Below are 13,590 nucleotides of genomic sequence, written 5' to 3'. Positions count from 1 at the left end.
AGCATAATGCTGAGTATGTTTCCATAAAATAGCATAATTTAAACATACACACTTGGGCCTATCACATCTGTATAAATCAGCACCATCTCAGTACTTTTCTTTGTGGGGAAAAAAAATCATAAAACAATTTCTGCTGGTTTGTGCAGTTTTATAAAGATTCTGTAAGATTGATTTTGGTTCCATGAACTAGGCAAGCTCTAATAACATTTTCAAATATTTAAGAGAAAAATTAGCCTTTTCACTTCAACATGCAAATAGCTCTTGCAGTTCTCGAAGAAGATGTACAAAATGAAGGAGTTTTCTTGAAGAGGCATTATATACAAGGTAATACAAAAATATGTTTGTGCATAGAAGAGAGTTAATGCTTTTCCCACAAATAGTCCTAAGATTTCTGATGCTATTTTTATGATTTGGGAATAATTATCTATTGCCTTTAATGGCACCAGCATGAAGGTCTCAAAAAGCAGATGTTCAGCTTCACATAGTATCTATGAGAAATCAAACAACAAGAAGCAGTATTAAAACGTGCAAGTATTTCAATGAATTAGAGAAACCATTTTATAGTAACTTTTTTACTTGATTTGGACCTATTGACTAAATATGGTTCAGAAAATCATTTCTCTATCCTACTGCAGCTTGCTGAAACATTACTGAAACATTATTAACCACAATTTCGTATCAGCTAGTCAGATCAGTGAAGACCTCAGCTGAAGCATGTATTCATATCTTTAGGATCCCATGAAATACTCATCTATTTGAAACTGGGAAATAAAACCCAAATACAGTGAGATTCTGTGTCTCCACTGTTTTATTTTTATTTATTTTTATTTTTTTTTGAGGGGGGAGCTAAGAGAAGGATTATATGAAGTGAAACAGAAATGGTGATATAGAGGAATGTACTATTTTACATCAAATCTTAGATATCTAAATTTTCAAAAGTGCCACAGGTAGTTCTGACACCTAGCACTGACAAATTGGAGAGCAGAAAAAAAAAGAAAAAGAAAGAAAAAACGCAAGAAAGACAAAACACACTTTATTAAAAAAATATAACCGTGAATAGCATTGCAATAAATAATTTTAATCTGCATATTTTGATGCACAACGTTATGCATGTAGCAACTGTAACAAATCAATGGCTGAAGAATTGGAAACAGGAGCGTGTTCCCTGAGCATTTCTTAAGCAATCACATGACCATGTATTTCATGTCCTTGAAATCTGAATGTTCCTCTCCTGTTTCCAAGACGAATTAAAAAACTGTGAATAAAAAGCCAGCCTCAATCAAGATCTGTTCTTCCCAAAGATCTGAAGAGTTGCATTGCCTCCAAATGGTAATCAAAAGAGTGACCAAGTAGTGCCAGCTATGCCACACAAATAACTTATATCCCCAAAAGAACTTCAAAACAAGAGATTTAAGCAGCTCAGCATTACTTAAGTATTTCCAAACTACAGTGTCCAGTGAGTTTCCTAATCTTTCAGCATAGCTGTGGGTAACAGTATTTTTAAAATCTATAGCAAGGCAGAAAACGTCCTATTTGTATAAGATTCTGTATTGTCACACCCTAATATTTTATGTGGATCGAAGTATTAAAAACTTTCCTTGCAAGTTGAAAAGCAAATGTTCTGCAGAGAAGGGAGACATCCAAGTGGAAAAACATCCCAGAAGATGGAATATTCTGGACTAGCTACAAAATTAATTCAGGTCATAGACCTAAAGTGCTTTTCTTTAAAGATACTTTTAAATAAAATGTGTTTTTGAAAGTGCATAATGTTGAAATAGCAGAAATATGGAGATTTGAGGGTAAATATATTCATACCTATTCACATATGCAGACCGAAGCCTGAATCTAAAGGCTTTTTTGTACCATCGTAATTCCATTAGCTCCATTGCAATTTTCCTGACTTACAAATATGGAAGTTATGGAAGAAAATTGCAATCTCAAAATAAAAACAAAATATTAAAATCCCCTTTCAATAAACAGAAAACAGAACATTGAAGCTGTCAAATATTCACCGAGGAAAAAAGCTTCCCCTGCTTACACTAAGTCTTCTCAATCGGCCTATCTGTAAAAGAAGAAGAAGATGAATAAATTATCAAATTACAGAGGATTAATTTTGAAGTAACAAAACATTTCATGGCTTTGCAACTCTTTTTGTAGGGCCTGGAGGCACCCACATAAAGTTTCCTTCATTTTTGAAGTTAATGATTTAAAAATGAAATTAATAAAACATCAAATAAAATTGAAACCGAAGGTAATCACGGGAGGAAAGAACTTGGTAATTCAAGCACAATAATGGGAAGTGCTCTCCTAACATATGCAGACAGTGAAATTGCTGGGGCTTAGGATTCCCCCCTTTTCAAAGTTCAACTCTTTCTTCAGGGTCCAGTCAGTTTCCTTAGTGCTACATGCTCAAGCCATAATTGTCCATTTTAGAAACATTTTTGTGGGACTGGCAGGTATATCTGTTTATATGTATTAAAGTGTAGCAGGGAGGGATTTGAAATGTTATGTAAGTGCTTTGGAAGTCAGAGAAAAAAAGTGAAAGTAAAAAATCAATTACTTCTCTCTTTGGTTCCATATCACAGTCTATTTTAGGATTTTCAGAGATTTAGTCATGCATTTTCCTAAGGCAGAATCTCACGACTTGAGACTTGCCAGAGTGGCCATGATGCTCTAAGATCTCTTTCCCCATCCCCTTCCCTGCTGTCGTACACCACTCTGTCTGTTCTGATAACCATTATTTTTATATTAGAAGTGTGGGATAGATTAAAGACAGATTTAGGGTTGTATATCCCCACATATTTTTTTTTGGCTTTTTTTTCTATTTAAAACCAGTTTAATTGTTTGATATAACTCCCAGTACAGCTACACAAACAGTGGTGATAGTGAGTTTATAAGATAGTTAATGGAAAGTTGTATTTCTCTTGAAGGTTCTGTCTGTTGAAACAGAAGACCAAAAAAACTATCCCCAAATCAAGCTCTGCTGTTTTTCTACTTGTAGACACCACAGAAGATATGTACTCTATGAAATTTGCTACTATCTACTATACACTTACATTTCAGGTCTTCCTCTTCAGAAGAAGCATCTCTGCAACCATGTTTTTCCTTGTTTTTGGACAGCTCTTCAAATAAACCACATACATATAGATAAAGGTCACCACAGCTTTAACTTTCATCTACTGATAAATCTTTGTTAAATAAATCATCTTTGATAAATCTGTTGTCCCAGGCCTTCCAGCCAGAAGGGATTAATAACTAAAATTTGTCTCTTCTGGGCAACAATACTTAAAAAAAAAAATGTCAGTAATAGCTATTTTTTGGCAGAACAGTGTAGTTTAAGGTGGTCTCTGAATAAAACTGAACATGAAATGAAAAAAAATTCCCATAAGCCACAATGGGAGGATTTTATTTTCTTCTCCCCCTCAGTAAATTTTAATTCCCTCCCTCTTCTCCTATTTCTCACTCTAACGGTGGTACTGCCACAACTCACTGGGCTTTGTTAAATAGCACCAATATCTCAACAGGAATAAACAGAAGCTATGAGGGAAGGTGCAGCTTCTCCTTGCAACCCTCCAGGCTGGGCATCCTGTGTCTTCGGTGATATGACACAGACCTCCAATGTTAACTACAACACAGGTTGTGCCAACATGGCTTGCAGCACGGGGTCTGCACACAGGCTTGTGCTGCCATGAGGAGATGCAGGTCGCACGTCCCATCCCATCACAGACTCCTCAAAACTCAGGAAAACCCTCTGTCCTGCTCTTGTTTGTATCAAGATTGCATCAGCTCCTGGATGCTTTTTACTCCGCACCTTAAGAGTTGCAATAGTCAGGCAGATCTCTAAACATCCATAGGATTCATTTTGAACTGTACATCATAAACACTTCTCAGACAATCTAGGAAACTCCTGACCTTCATCTAAAATCCCCAGATGGGAATCTTCTGAGAAGTCAAGGATTTTTGCTGGCCCTTCTTCCACTTTCATGTTCTGTCCCTATTTCTATCACATTCTTAAGATATGCAGGGGTAGGTGCAGCTCTTCTGCAGCCTATAAGCATCATCTGCAAACCTGTTAGAGATACAAACACTTCTCCCAGAACCTGCCTCAGAACACCTATGCAGAACACCTATGTGACCAAAAGATAAATATCTGCATTTAAATATGTTGCATTTCATGAACATAAAATTTCAGAGTGGACTCCGCTGATATGTGCTTTTGTGTGAATTCCAGCCACAATATAGCGCTGAATTCCAGCCACAATATAGTTTTTAAAAGGGAGCAGAGAGCTGGCAGAGGGGTTTTACCAGCGGTAGCCTGAGCTAGTACAACTCTGTTGATATTACAACATAGTTGATATTACAACACAGCCTTTGTTTTGGTTCTAGCTGAATTTCATGCCAGCTACCCATCTATGGCATATGGAAACGGAGAATTCTGAGAATTTCCACATAAACTGCTCGTCCATTATCTTGCACAGCTTTTTGAGGCATTTCTGGTAGTGCTTCACAGACTAGTGCATGATGTAATACTGATACTGTCAACTCTGAGACCTCTTGAGTGTTTTCCTTGCATATAGCTTGTCAAAAAAATCAGAACGGTTATTTCAAAGAAAAAAAAATTCCATAGTAAAATGGTCACAAATTTATTATAATCAGACAAATTATTTTCACCAAAATAAAAATGCTCAATAAAAAACTGTCCTTTTTATATTTTCAAAATTAAACTTACAGATGTTCAGAGATTTGCCTGACTTCATTGCATCTCTTAAGATGAAGAGTAAAAAGTACACTAAACATAAAAAATCCATCTTTATTCAAGGGAAAAAAGAAAAAAAGAAAATGAAACCATACATTTCAGCAATACGTTACAAACACTTTTCTTTAATTGGGGGCAAAAATATATTACTTTTATGTTAGGACACCCTAATATATTTTTTCTCCCAGTTTTTTGTTTGGTCAGCTAGGGAATGAAAATAAATTACTGCCAACACTTCAGCTCTTCAACATGGTGTGATGCCAAAAATATTCAATTCCAGGCAGTGAAGTGAACTGAAAAAGCTCGAGATATAAGAAGGAAATGAAATAAACAAGTGTTACCAAGCCAAAACAGGAATCTCCTATAAAAAAAAATCAGACTCAAAAGCTTAGATGTGCTGCTTCATAAGCAATGTACTATTTTTATTGTATTTTTAACCACAACCAAGATGTATCTAGAACTCATAGCAAATAGCCCTTTTTAAAAATAGATGCCCTCATAACTTCTGGAGTTCTTCATCTTGTAGAAAAAAAAAAAAAAAAAAAAGGGGAAGAAGAAGAAAAAGCCATAACCAAGCTATATCCAGTCCCAGCATTCAGGATCCAAATCAAAAGGAGGACTCAAATTTGGAAGTTTACAGGCTTACAGTTATGTGAGGTACATAATCTGTACTTTGACCTTTACCTGGAAAAAAAAAACCCAAAAAACAAGCAATCCTAGTGTTCTGCCTCATTACCTGTAGCCAAATATAGGTTTTAGCTAAAAGGTGCAAAGGTAAGTAAGTGGCCTGTGAGGAGCTGACGTGCTGTTCCACTCTGCTAACTTAATAGCTAGTATGTAATCAATTCAGACAAAGAAAAAAATATGGCAGAAGAATATGGTAGTTTCAGGATGAAGGAACTAAATCAAGATTTTATTCTCTTTTCCCACCCCTGTGAAGTTGAAGTAACACAACAGATGGGATAATAAATGAGATATGCTAAAATAAATAGCTTGAATACCTTTTCTTATGCAGAGCATAAATAGAAGCCCTGATCCGAAGACAGCAGTCACAATCAGAACTGCACCAACAAAACGTCTGTTCCTAGTCCACAGAATATCCTCAGCTGTATCTTTTAGAAAAACAAGCAGGGGAAAGAAACTTCAAGTTATATTCAAGCCTCTGCATTTTGATTTTTCCTTCTTTTTTCCTGCGCTATTATGACTGTTATTAGAATTTAAAACATGATAGCAGCATTCTACACTGCAAAAGACAAAAAGATGAAACATACTCATATTTATCTTTGCTTCCAGGATTCTGGGTGACAGTCCCGTTCCTGCTAGTCATCAAAGAAAAAAATGCTTAGCTCCATTCCATCAAGATTATAGAAAGAGACTGAGAAAGAGACTAGAGCGCCTTTATGATGGTGGAGCTCGGAATGCAAAAGTTATCTGGCCTCCTCAAATGCAGAGGTATTTCCTCCCAAAACTGTACCCTCATTCTTACCACTGCCTAAAAGGAGGACTACCTTGTTACAGGCTTTTCCCGCCTTCTGCCTGCTTCCACCCTCTGAAAACCATGAAAATGGTGCCAGAACAGATACTGTGCCACAGACTGGTGAAACGACCTGGATGAGTAACAGACTGACAAACAGGAAGAGGCTGTTTTTCAGCTGGACCAGGTTTCCAGTCTGGTTCAAAGCTTGTACCAGCAAACATAGGCACAAGGGAGAAAAAAACAAAAATAGACAAGTGATGGTGGCTGATTAAAATGTCCTCCAGGAAACTGTACTGCTCTGGTAAACCAGACATTAGCAGAAATAAAATCTGTGCACAACTTGTTAAATTCAACATGCTGCAGCAAAGCATGTGGTAGCAAGAAAAAAAAAAAAAAAAAAAGTTGTTCAAATTTCTTAAGAAAGTTACCATGTCTAAAACATGACATGTTTGGAAAATGTGTTCAGTTTATAAAGAAGGGATTTGTTTTGAGGATTCAGGTTCTATGCTTTTCAAATAATCAAACTTCCTTTAAATGACAGTTGCACACTCAATTTTCACTTAACTATATACCATGCAAAATTATTATCTTGAACAACTACTTCCTTTCTCCTCATGCACAGTAAACATATTAAAACTGAGAAAGTGTACACTAATAACTGCTCTTAATGCTGCAAAGTATTTCTGTTTGAAATTAGATAGAATTCTTAAATTAGACGGAAAAGAGAAAAAGATCATGAGTGATCCATCTAAAATGAAATGACATAGGAATTTGAAAAGTATAAATGAAATTCAGGAGTGTTACCTGCTACGTATAGAATGGCAGATGTATTTTCTTGAAGTTCTCTGTTCCAGAATATACAGAGAAAAATCTCGTCTGTCCTGCTTTTGATTGTTAGCGTACTTGTCACACGATACAGCTGATCATTTCCAGTTTCATAACTTGTGTTTGCCTTATCAGTGAAATCCTGATATCCTCCATTTTGCCATATTACTTCAGCTTTTGGGTATCCTTCTGACTGGCATGTTAACTTCCATTCTTTGTCCCCTGTACTCACCACTCCTTGGTTTATGGTTCTATATGGAGCTAAGGAAAGAGAAGAAAACAATTACATGAAGGAAGATAGAAGAGTTTCCTCATCCCCAGCTTCTGGGCCTTATTTCTATGTTTGTTTTGTAAACAATATTCTTAACAGACAAGGTACATTTCCTGTCTCTTCATAGTAATCAGGGCTGTACAGGATTTATCTGGGGTTTATTACAATGCTGACACTGTTTTGAAAACCGCATTAGTTCCCTGGTCCAGCCTGCCATGTCAAAGAATTTTTTTTGCAACACCACTCCTTATATGCCTGGAAAACGAAATACAGAAATAGATTCCAAGTGGACCAAAACACAAGGTTAATCAGCTGTGCAATGCCAGGAAACTGCACAAGTCTGTAGAGAGGTTTCTTTAGACGATTGTCTGGGCACCCTGTCTATCATGGACTCCTCCAAGACCTTTCAAGAGTGTCACAGAGTACTGAACGTCCTACAGTAAAACTCACCCTTAACTTTCAAATTGATCGTCTTGTAGTCAGCCTCGCCGTAGCCAATAAGACACAGATAGGACCCTGCATCCGTGAGTTTAACATCAGTGATCTGAAGGACAGACTGCCCAAAGTTCAGTTTCTCTTTCAACAATTTTATTCTTCCCTTAAAGTCATGGTGCTGACTGTCGAAGTCTTCCTCCCCTTTCAGAAGTACATAAACATCTTTTCTAAATCCATCTTTTTTTTCCCAGCTGACACTTAAATCTCTGAGTTTTAATTGCCCATTCACTGGAAACGTGCATTCCATGGTCACATTGCTCCCATATTCCACAGTGTAGGTTGACTGTGGAGCTTCAACAGTGAATAAAGCTGAAAAACAAAATTAAGAAGAATTTAAAAAAATTTTCAACTATAAGCCTAATTTTCAAAAATATGTTTTATCAGATGCATAGGACATTTGAAAATCCAAAAATACTATCCTGCTCATACAGTTAAAATTTTTGGCATGCACATAGCCAAATTCAGTACAAATTGAGCTGTTTGTATCTGTATATAATCATACCAAGGATTTGTGCATTTATGCAATATAATTATTTTAAAAATAAGAGATGCATGCGTGTGCATGCCCTCAGCAGTTGCTTTCAGAACACTGCCTAACCCTGTTGTTGATGCCTCTTACAAGAAGGCTCTGTTTATGCGTCACAGAATCACAGAAGGATTGAGGTTCGGAAGGATCTCTGGAGAGCACATTGCACAGAATCACGTCCAGGCAGGTTTTGAACATCTCCAGAGAAGGAAACTCCACAACCTCTCTAGGCAACCTGTGCCAGTGCTCTGTCACCCTAACAGTCAAGTTGTTTTCCCTCATATTCAGATGGACTTCCCTGTGTTTCTGTTTGTGCCTGTGGCCTCTTGTCCTGTCACTGACCACCACTGAAGAGAGCCTGGACCCATTCTCTCTACACTTTCTCTTCGGATATTGGCACACACTGAGGCCCCCTCAGCCTTCTGTTCCGCAGACTGAACAGGCCCAGCTTCCTCAGCTTCTCCTCATAGAAGAGATGATCCAGTCCTTTCATCATCTTTGCAGCCCCTTGCTGGACTCTCTCCAGTAGCTCCATGTCACCCTTGTACTGGGGAGCCCGCACTGGACACAACACTGCAGATGTCAGTCACCAAGGCGGGTAGAGAAGAAGGATCACCTCCCTCAACCTGCTTGCAACAGCCTTCCTAAGGCAGCTCAGGATGCTCTTGGCCTTCCTGGCCACAAGGGTGCATTGCCTCCTCATGGACCCCCAGGTCCTTCTCTGTAGAGCTAGGGACTACCCTAGTGCCTGGGTTTGTTCCTTCCCAGGGGAAGGACCCTGCACTTGCCTTCGTTGATCTCCAAGGGATTTCTCTCTGACCATCTCTCTGTCCAGGTCCCTCTGGATGGCAGCACAGCTCTCTGGTACACCAGTCACTCCTCCCAGTTTTGTATCATCACCAAACTTGCTGAGGGTGACTCTGCCTTTGTCCTGCTCACTGATGAAGAATTTGAACAGGAGTGGGCCCAGTATTCACCCCTGGGCACACCACTAGCTGGAGGCCTCCGCTAGACTCTGCATCACTGATCACGACCCTCTAAGCTCTGCCATTCAGCCTGTTCTCAATCCACCTCACTGTCCACTCACGTAACCCACACTTCCTGACCTTACCTTATGGGAGACATAAGCTTTGCTCAAATCAAGGTGGACAACATCCACTGCTCTCCCCTCATCTACCCAGCCTGTCATCCCATCATAGAAGGCTATCAGATTGCTTAAGTATGATTTCTTCTTTGTGAATCTATGCTGACCACTCCTGAATATGTTCTGTTTCTCCACATGCTTAGAGATGACATCCAAGATGAGCTGCTCCATCAGTTTTCCAGGGATGGAGGTGAGGCTGACTGACCTGCAGTTCCCCAGGTCTCCTTCTTGACTTTTCTTAAGATCGGAGTGACACTGGCTACTACATGCTCTTACAAATAGAATCATAGAATCCTTAAGGTTGGATGCTGAAGAATATGAAACAGATTCCCAGGTTTGACATATCCAATGAAACTACCTGTAGGTTGCAAACTGCACCATGTCTTAACTGGGACAGTTGCTGAAACAATAATTGGGATTTCAATACACACCCTTATCAAAGCACCTATATTAAGTACACTTTATTAAACAAAGGAAAACAAAAACACTAACACTTAACGGAAAAGTACATGAGGAGTTAAAATTTCCATGCTTATACACAGATAGGAAAAATAAAAAAACAGTTCAGCTTCTTACCGTTTAGGAAATGCCAGTGGAATACAAACATATACAAAAGCAAAGGCTTTTCCATGGTGAAGATACAGCCTAAAATGATAAAATAATTGGCAAATATAAATAAATACTGAAAGCACTGAATTCCTCTCTAGCCAAACAAATGCCAGAACTGCCCCTATGACCACTGTAAATTGGATAGAAAGTTACTTGCTTGCATTTAGGAAGGATGTACAGTTTTATTTGCCTTGAAAACTTAACTATTTGTTATGGCAAAATACATACTTTATTACTTTCACTCTATTACTAAATGAGTATTGTAAGTACCCAGTAGCTACAGCGAACTGTAGCTGGGAGCATCACCACTAGGAAGAGAGAGGAAAAGCTTTATATACAGACTGAGTGGAAGAAATAGAACTCCTCTCTCCCCCACCAGTTTGCCTAGTTCATTTTACTATGAATCTACTAAATTTTGTAACACCTTTTTTTCACAATGCTAATATAGGGCTTTTGAAGATAAATATATTGCAAAAAACATCCAAGTCATACTTAATCTTTTAATTAAGGAACAGTTTTTACAACAGTGCAGAATGGTCCTAAAAGTTGCCAGTCTACAAATAAAATCTGTTTGCTTGATTTTTTCTGAATATGTAAATTATTTTAATTTTCCCTCAGAAAAATTCCTTCCTCCCACCTTTGCTGACAGGCCGTATATACTACCATACAATATGAGCATCACATCACATTAACGAAAGCTCATTCACAAACTTAGTTCACAAACCCACGCTTCCTAAGTCTGTATTCTGAGTCATAGCAGTAGTAGACCCAACCAACCTCATCTTTTTTTTTCGTTTTCAAATTACCTTCAAGCAAAATTTAAACTCTCTTTAATGCAAGCCTGTTTTAAATATAGAAAAATTCTCTGTTTGAATACCTGAACAGCCACAGAAATAAGCAAATATTGTATTAAACTGCTTTCTAATGGTAGTTCCATTATTTGCATAATGAATTAGGCAACACCAAATGCTCCAACTGATGAGAATATATCTGGACGGAGAATCTTTGTCTTTGTTCTCTGGCTTGCAACATAAAGACAGTAGTGAAGTAACAGAATTGTCCTGAGTCATAGGACATATATGTGCCTTTGGAGCATGGTAGCTTCAGGGACTTAGACTCATTTCAACAGAATCTGACACAAGCTACTTTTTCCCTCCGCTTTCTGCTGATCCCAGCAGAGAGTTTGTGGAAGGCAACAAGGATAGAGCTGAAAAAAGAAAGCTATTTTAATACGGTCAGGCAGGTATAAGCAATTACAAAAGGACTTTCTGCTGAACAGGGATAGGAAAATATAAATAAGATCCTTAGGATCTGTTCCACTGATAAATACATTCCAGAGTTACATGTTTAGAGAACCAGATTAATTTCTTAACCACAAATAATGTTCCTAAAAACACATAAGCATAAGAAAACTTATGCCTAGTCTTAGGTAGGTAAGAGACCCAAATTTCTGGTGATGAGAAGCATGAGAATGCCTGTAATATTATGCTGCTACCTAGATGAGCACTAATTCAGAGCACCAGCTGAGCTCCAAAATAAAGCTCCTCAAGCAAGGTGGAAGAACAGCAGTCTCAAAATGCTCTCTGATTAGGTTTGCTCCAGAAGAGCACACTAGTGAAACTGATGGGCAAAAGCCATCAGTGCTGCCCGTAGGAGAATGACCTGGTTTGTACCCAGGTACACACATCTAACATCACACATGGCTAATTCCCACTTTTTCAGCAAGAAACCAGAATGTAAGCATTAACTCCAGGGGCAGACTTCTAACAAACTCCTCAGAGAAGGATGTCAGACAGTGAGCATTTTTATGGCTCTAATTCTTGTATACCGCAACCGAAGGACTTTAATTTGCATGCTTTCTCCAACTGCCAAGCAGAGCCTTACTAAGAAATATAACACTACTCATAACACCCCTCAAGACTGACCATCTGCTCTGACAATATCTGCTACTGTATGAAATTTCACTCTCAGGCAGGGGAAAGCAAAACGCCCAGGCGTACATGAAAGTCTTCTGCAATAGACATTACAGAGCTTTCTTTTGCTTCACTCTGAGAAGGCCTAACCTTGAGGTGGCTCAGCTAAAGCCACTTGAGAACGTAGACAGCTTTCAGGGTGCCAAAACATTTACTTCCTCACTATTTTTCTTACAGAACCTATCACAGTGTCTCTTCCCTTCTCGCAATTTGTATCTGATTCCTCTAGCTGACACAATTTTATAAAAGCCAGAAGATATCCACAGCACAAAACACTCGTCAGTCTTGAAATCTCACAGTCAGATGGAGGGAAAACAAAGTTCTTGCACACAAACTGTTTTGTGACAGAACCTAAATGCTGATGTAACTCCATTTACTTCTTTAGGAAACTTCCCCATTGCTGGAAAATTCCCCACCAGGGAAAATTCTGTATTGCTAACAGTGGGTCACTGTGACCAGAGACAGGAATGCCAGGAAGACTACTATATGTAAAACCACAGGCATTTTAAGAAATATATCATCTGATTGGAGCAAGGTAAACAACAGTCCTTGGAAAACCAGCAACAAGAATGACCTGTCTACATTAACTCCACGTTCACACAGTTCTTAATCACACACAGCATTAAGCAACTGCTAACAGTGACTGGAAAGTTTTGTGTAACTGACTTCTGTTGGTCAACATAATACATGAGTAATAGTAATGGTTAACCCTTCTCTGCAACAGCTTACAGAACACCATACCTTTTCTCTCCAAGATCTGAGAGCAATGAAGGCTTCTTCACACACTACTGTGTAGCACAGGAAGGGTTATTAAGCCTTCCTAGTATCTTAGAGAAATAAAGAGAGCTTTTTCTTTTTCTAGATGTAGAAATTATCAAAGAATATAGAAAAAGCAAGTATCAGAATCCAAAGACAGTACTCACATGAATGTGCTGATGGTAGAGGGATAATCTGATCAACAGCACAACACATGACCTTTCACTTCACCCACTTATCTTCTCTTTGAGTATCTCAAGTAAGGGTTAGGATTCTCCGAAGAGATAAAATGCTGTAAAATGACCACTTAAAAAATTTCAGCGAACATTTCTTCTTTCCTCTTGACAACCCACTCACAGTACCTGTCATGGAATTACAAACACATAATACACAACTTTTGTATGAGTCAACTTTTATAAGGGTGGGATGAGTGTTATAGGAACATGGAGGCCGGGTTATAGGAAATACCTGCATGTAACATTTAGACTCTAGAAAACCGAAACTACCTTAGGTGGTTTAGAGCATGAATTTCTGTAATTCATGAGGCCTAATGAACTTTCCTTTCCACCAGTTTCCTCTGTGCTCAAAAACCAGCTTTAATGACATTTCAGTTTCTCAGAAAAAAAAAGGAACAGCTACATTGTAAAATAATGCCTGAGAGACCACAGAAATCATTAATGTAGCTAGTATTCAGAATTATAAATTTATTTTCCTGTTGTTAATTGTTTCCCCTGACCTCACTAACCCTTTGTTTTTTC

At 38.2% G+C, this 13,590-nt stretch overlaps 1 protein-coding gene across 1 annotated transcript; it reads right to left on the bottom strand.

Moving 5' to 3' along the window:
• Nucleotides 1–1,818: 1,818 nt before the first annotated feature.
• LOC104570155 (programmed cell death 1 ligand 1) lies at nucleotides 1,819–13,320 on the bottom strand. The gene is made up of 8 exons (XM_088521005.1): nucleotides 13,301–13,320; nucleotides 13,000–13,194; nucleotides 10,071–10,139; nucleotides 7,780–8,133; nucleotides 7,038–7,319; nucleotides 5,658–5,868; nucleotides 3,057–3,163; nucleotides 1,819–2,062 (listed from the first exon to the last, which is right to left on the bottom strand). The coding sequence occupies exons 2-8, from the start codon at nucleotides 13,046–13,048 to the stop codon at nucleotides 2,040–2,042; spliced, it is 1,095 nt and encodes a 364-aa protein (XP_088377131.1). The 5' UTR covers nucleotides 13,049–13,194; nucleotides 13,301–13,320; the 3' UTR covers nucleotides 1,819–2,039.
• Nucleotides 13,321–13,590: the final 270 nt, after the last annotated feature.

This window comes from Tinamus guttatus, unplaced genomic scaffold (assembly GCF_059628265.1).
Source record: "Tinamus guttatus ecotype Peru unplaced genomic scaffold, ASM5962826v1 Tinamus_guttatus_pri_ptg000110l, whole genome shotgun sequence".
Classification (NCBI taxonomy): Eukaryota; Metazoa; Chordata; class Aves; order Tinamiformes; family Tinamidae; genus Tinamus; species Tinamus guttatus.
Note: the sequence above shows the minus strand (reverse complement) of the source record. Positions and strands in the feature narration are given on the sequence as shown.

Excerpts from the sequence above, each read along its gene's own strand:
- LOC104570155 (XM_088521005.1), bottom strand. The coding sequence starts at position 13,048 with ATGTGTTGTGCTGTTGATCAGATTATCCCTCTACCATCAGCACATTCA. Across the intron at positions 8,134-10,070 it reads CCACTGGCATTTCCTAAACG|CTTTATTCACTGTTGAAGCT; the intron begins GTAAGAAGCTGA and ends TTTGTTTTTCAG. Across the intron at positions 7,320-7,779 it reads GATCAATTTGAAAGTTAAGG|CTCCATATAGAACCATAAAC; the intron begins GTGAGTTTTACT and ends CTCTTTCCTTAG.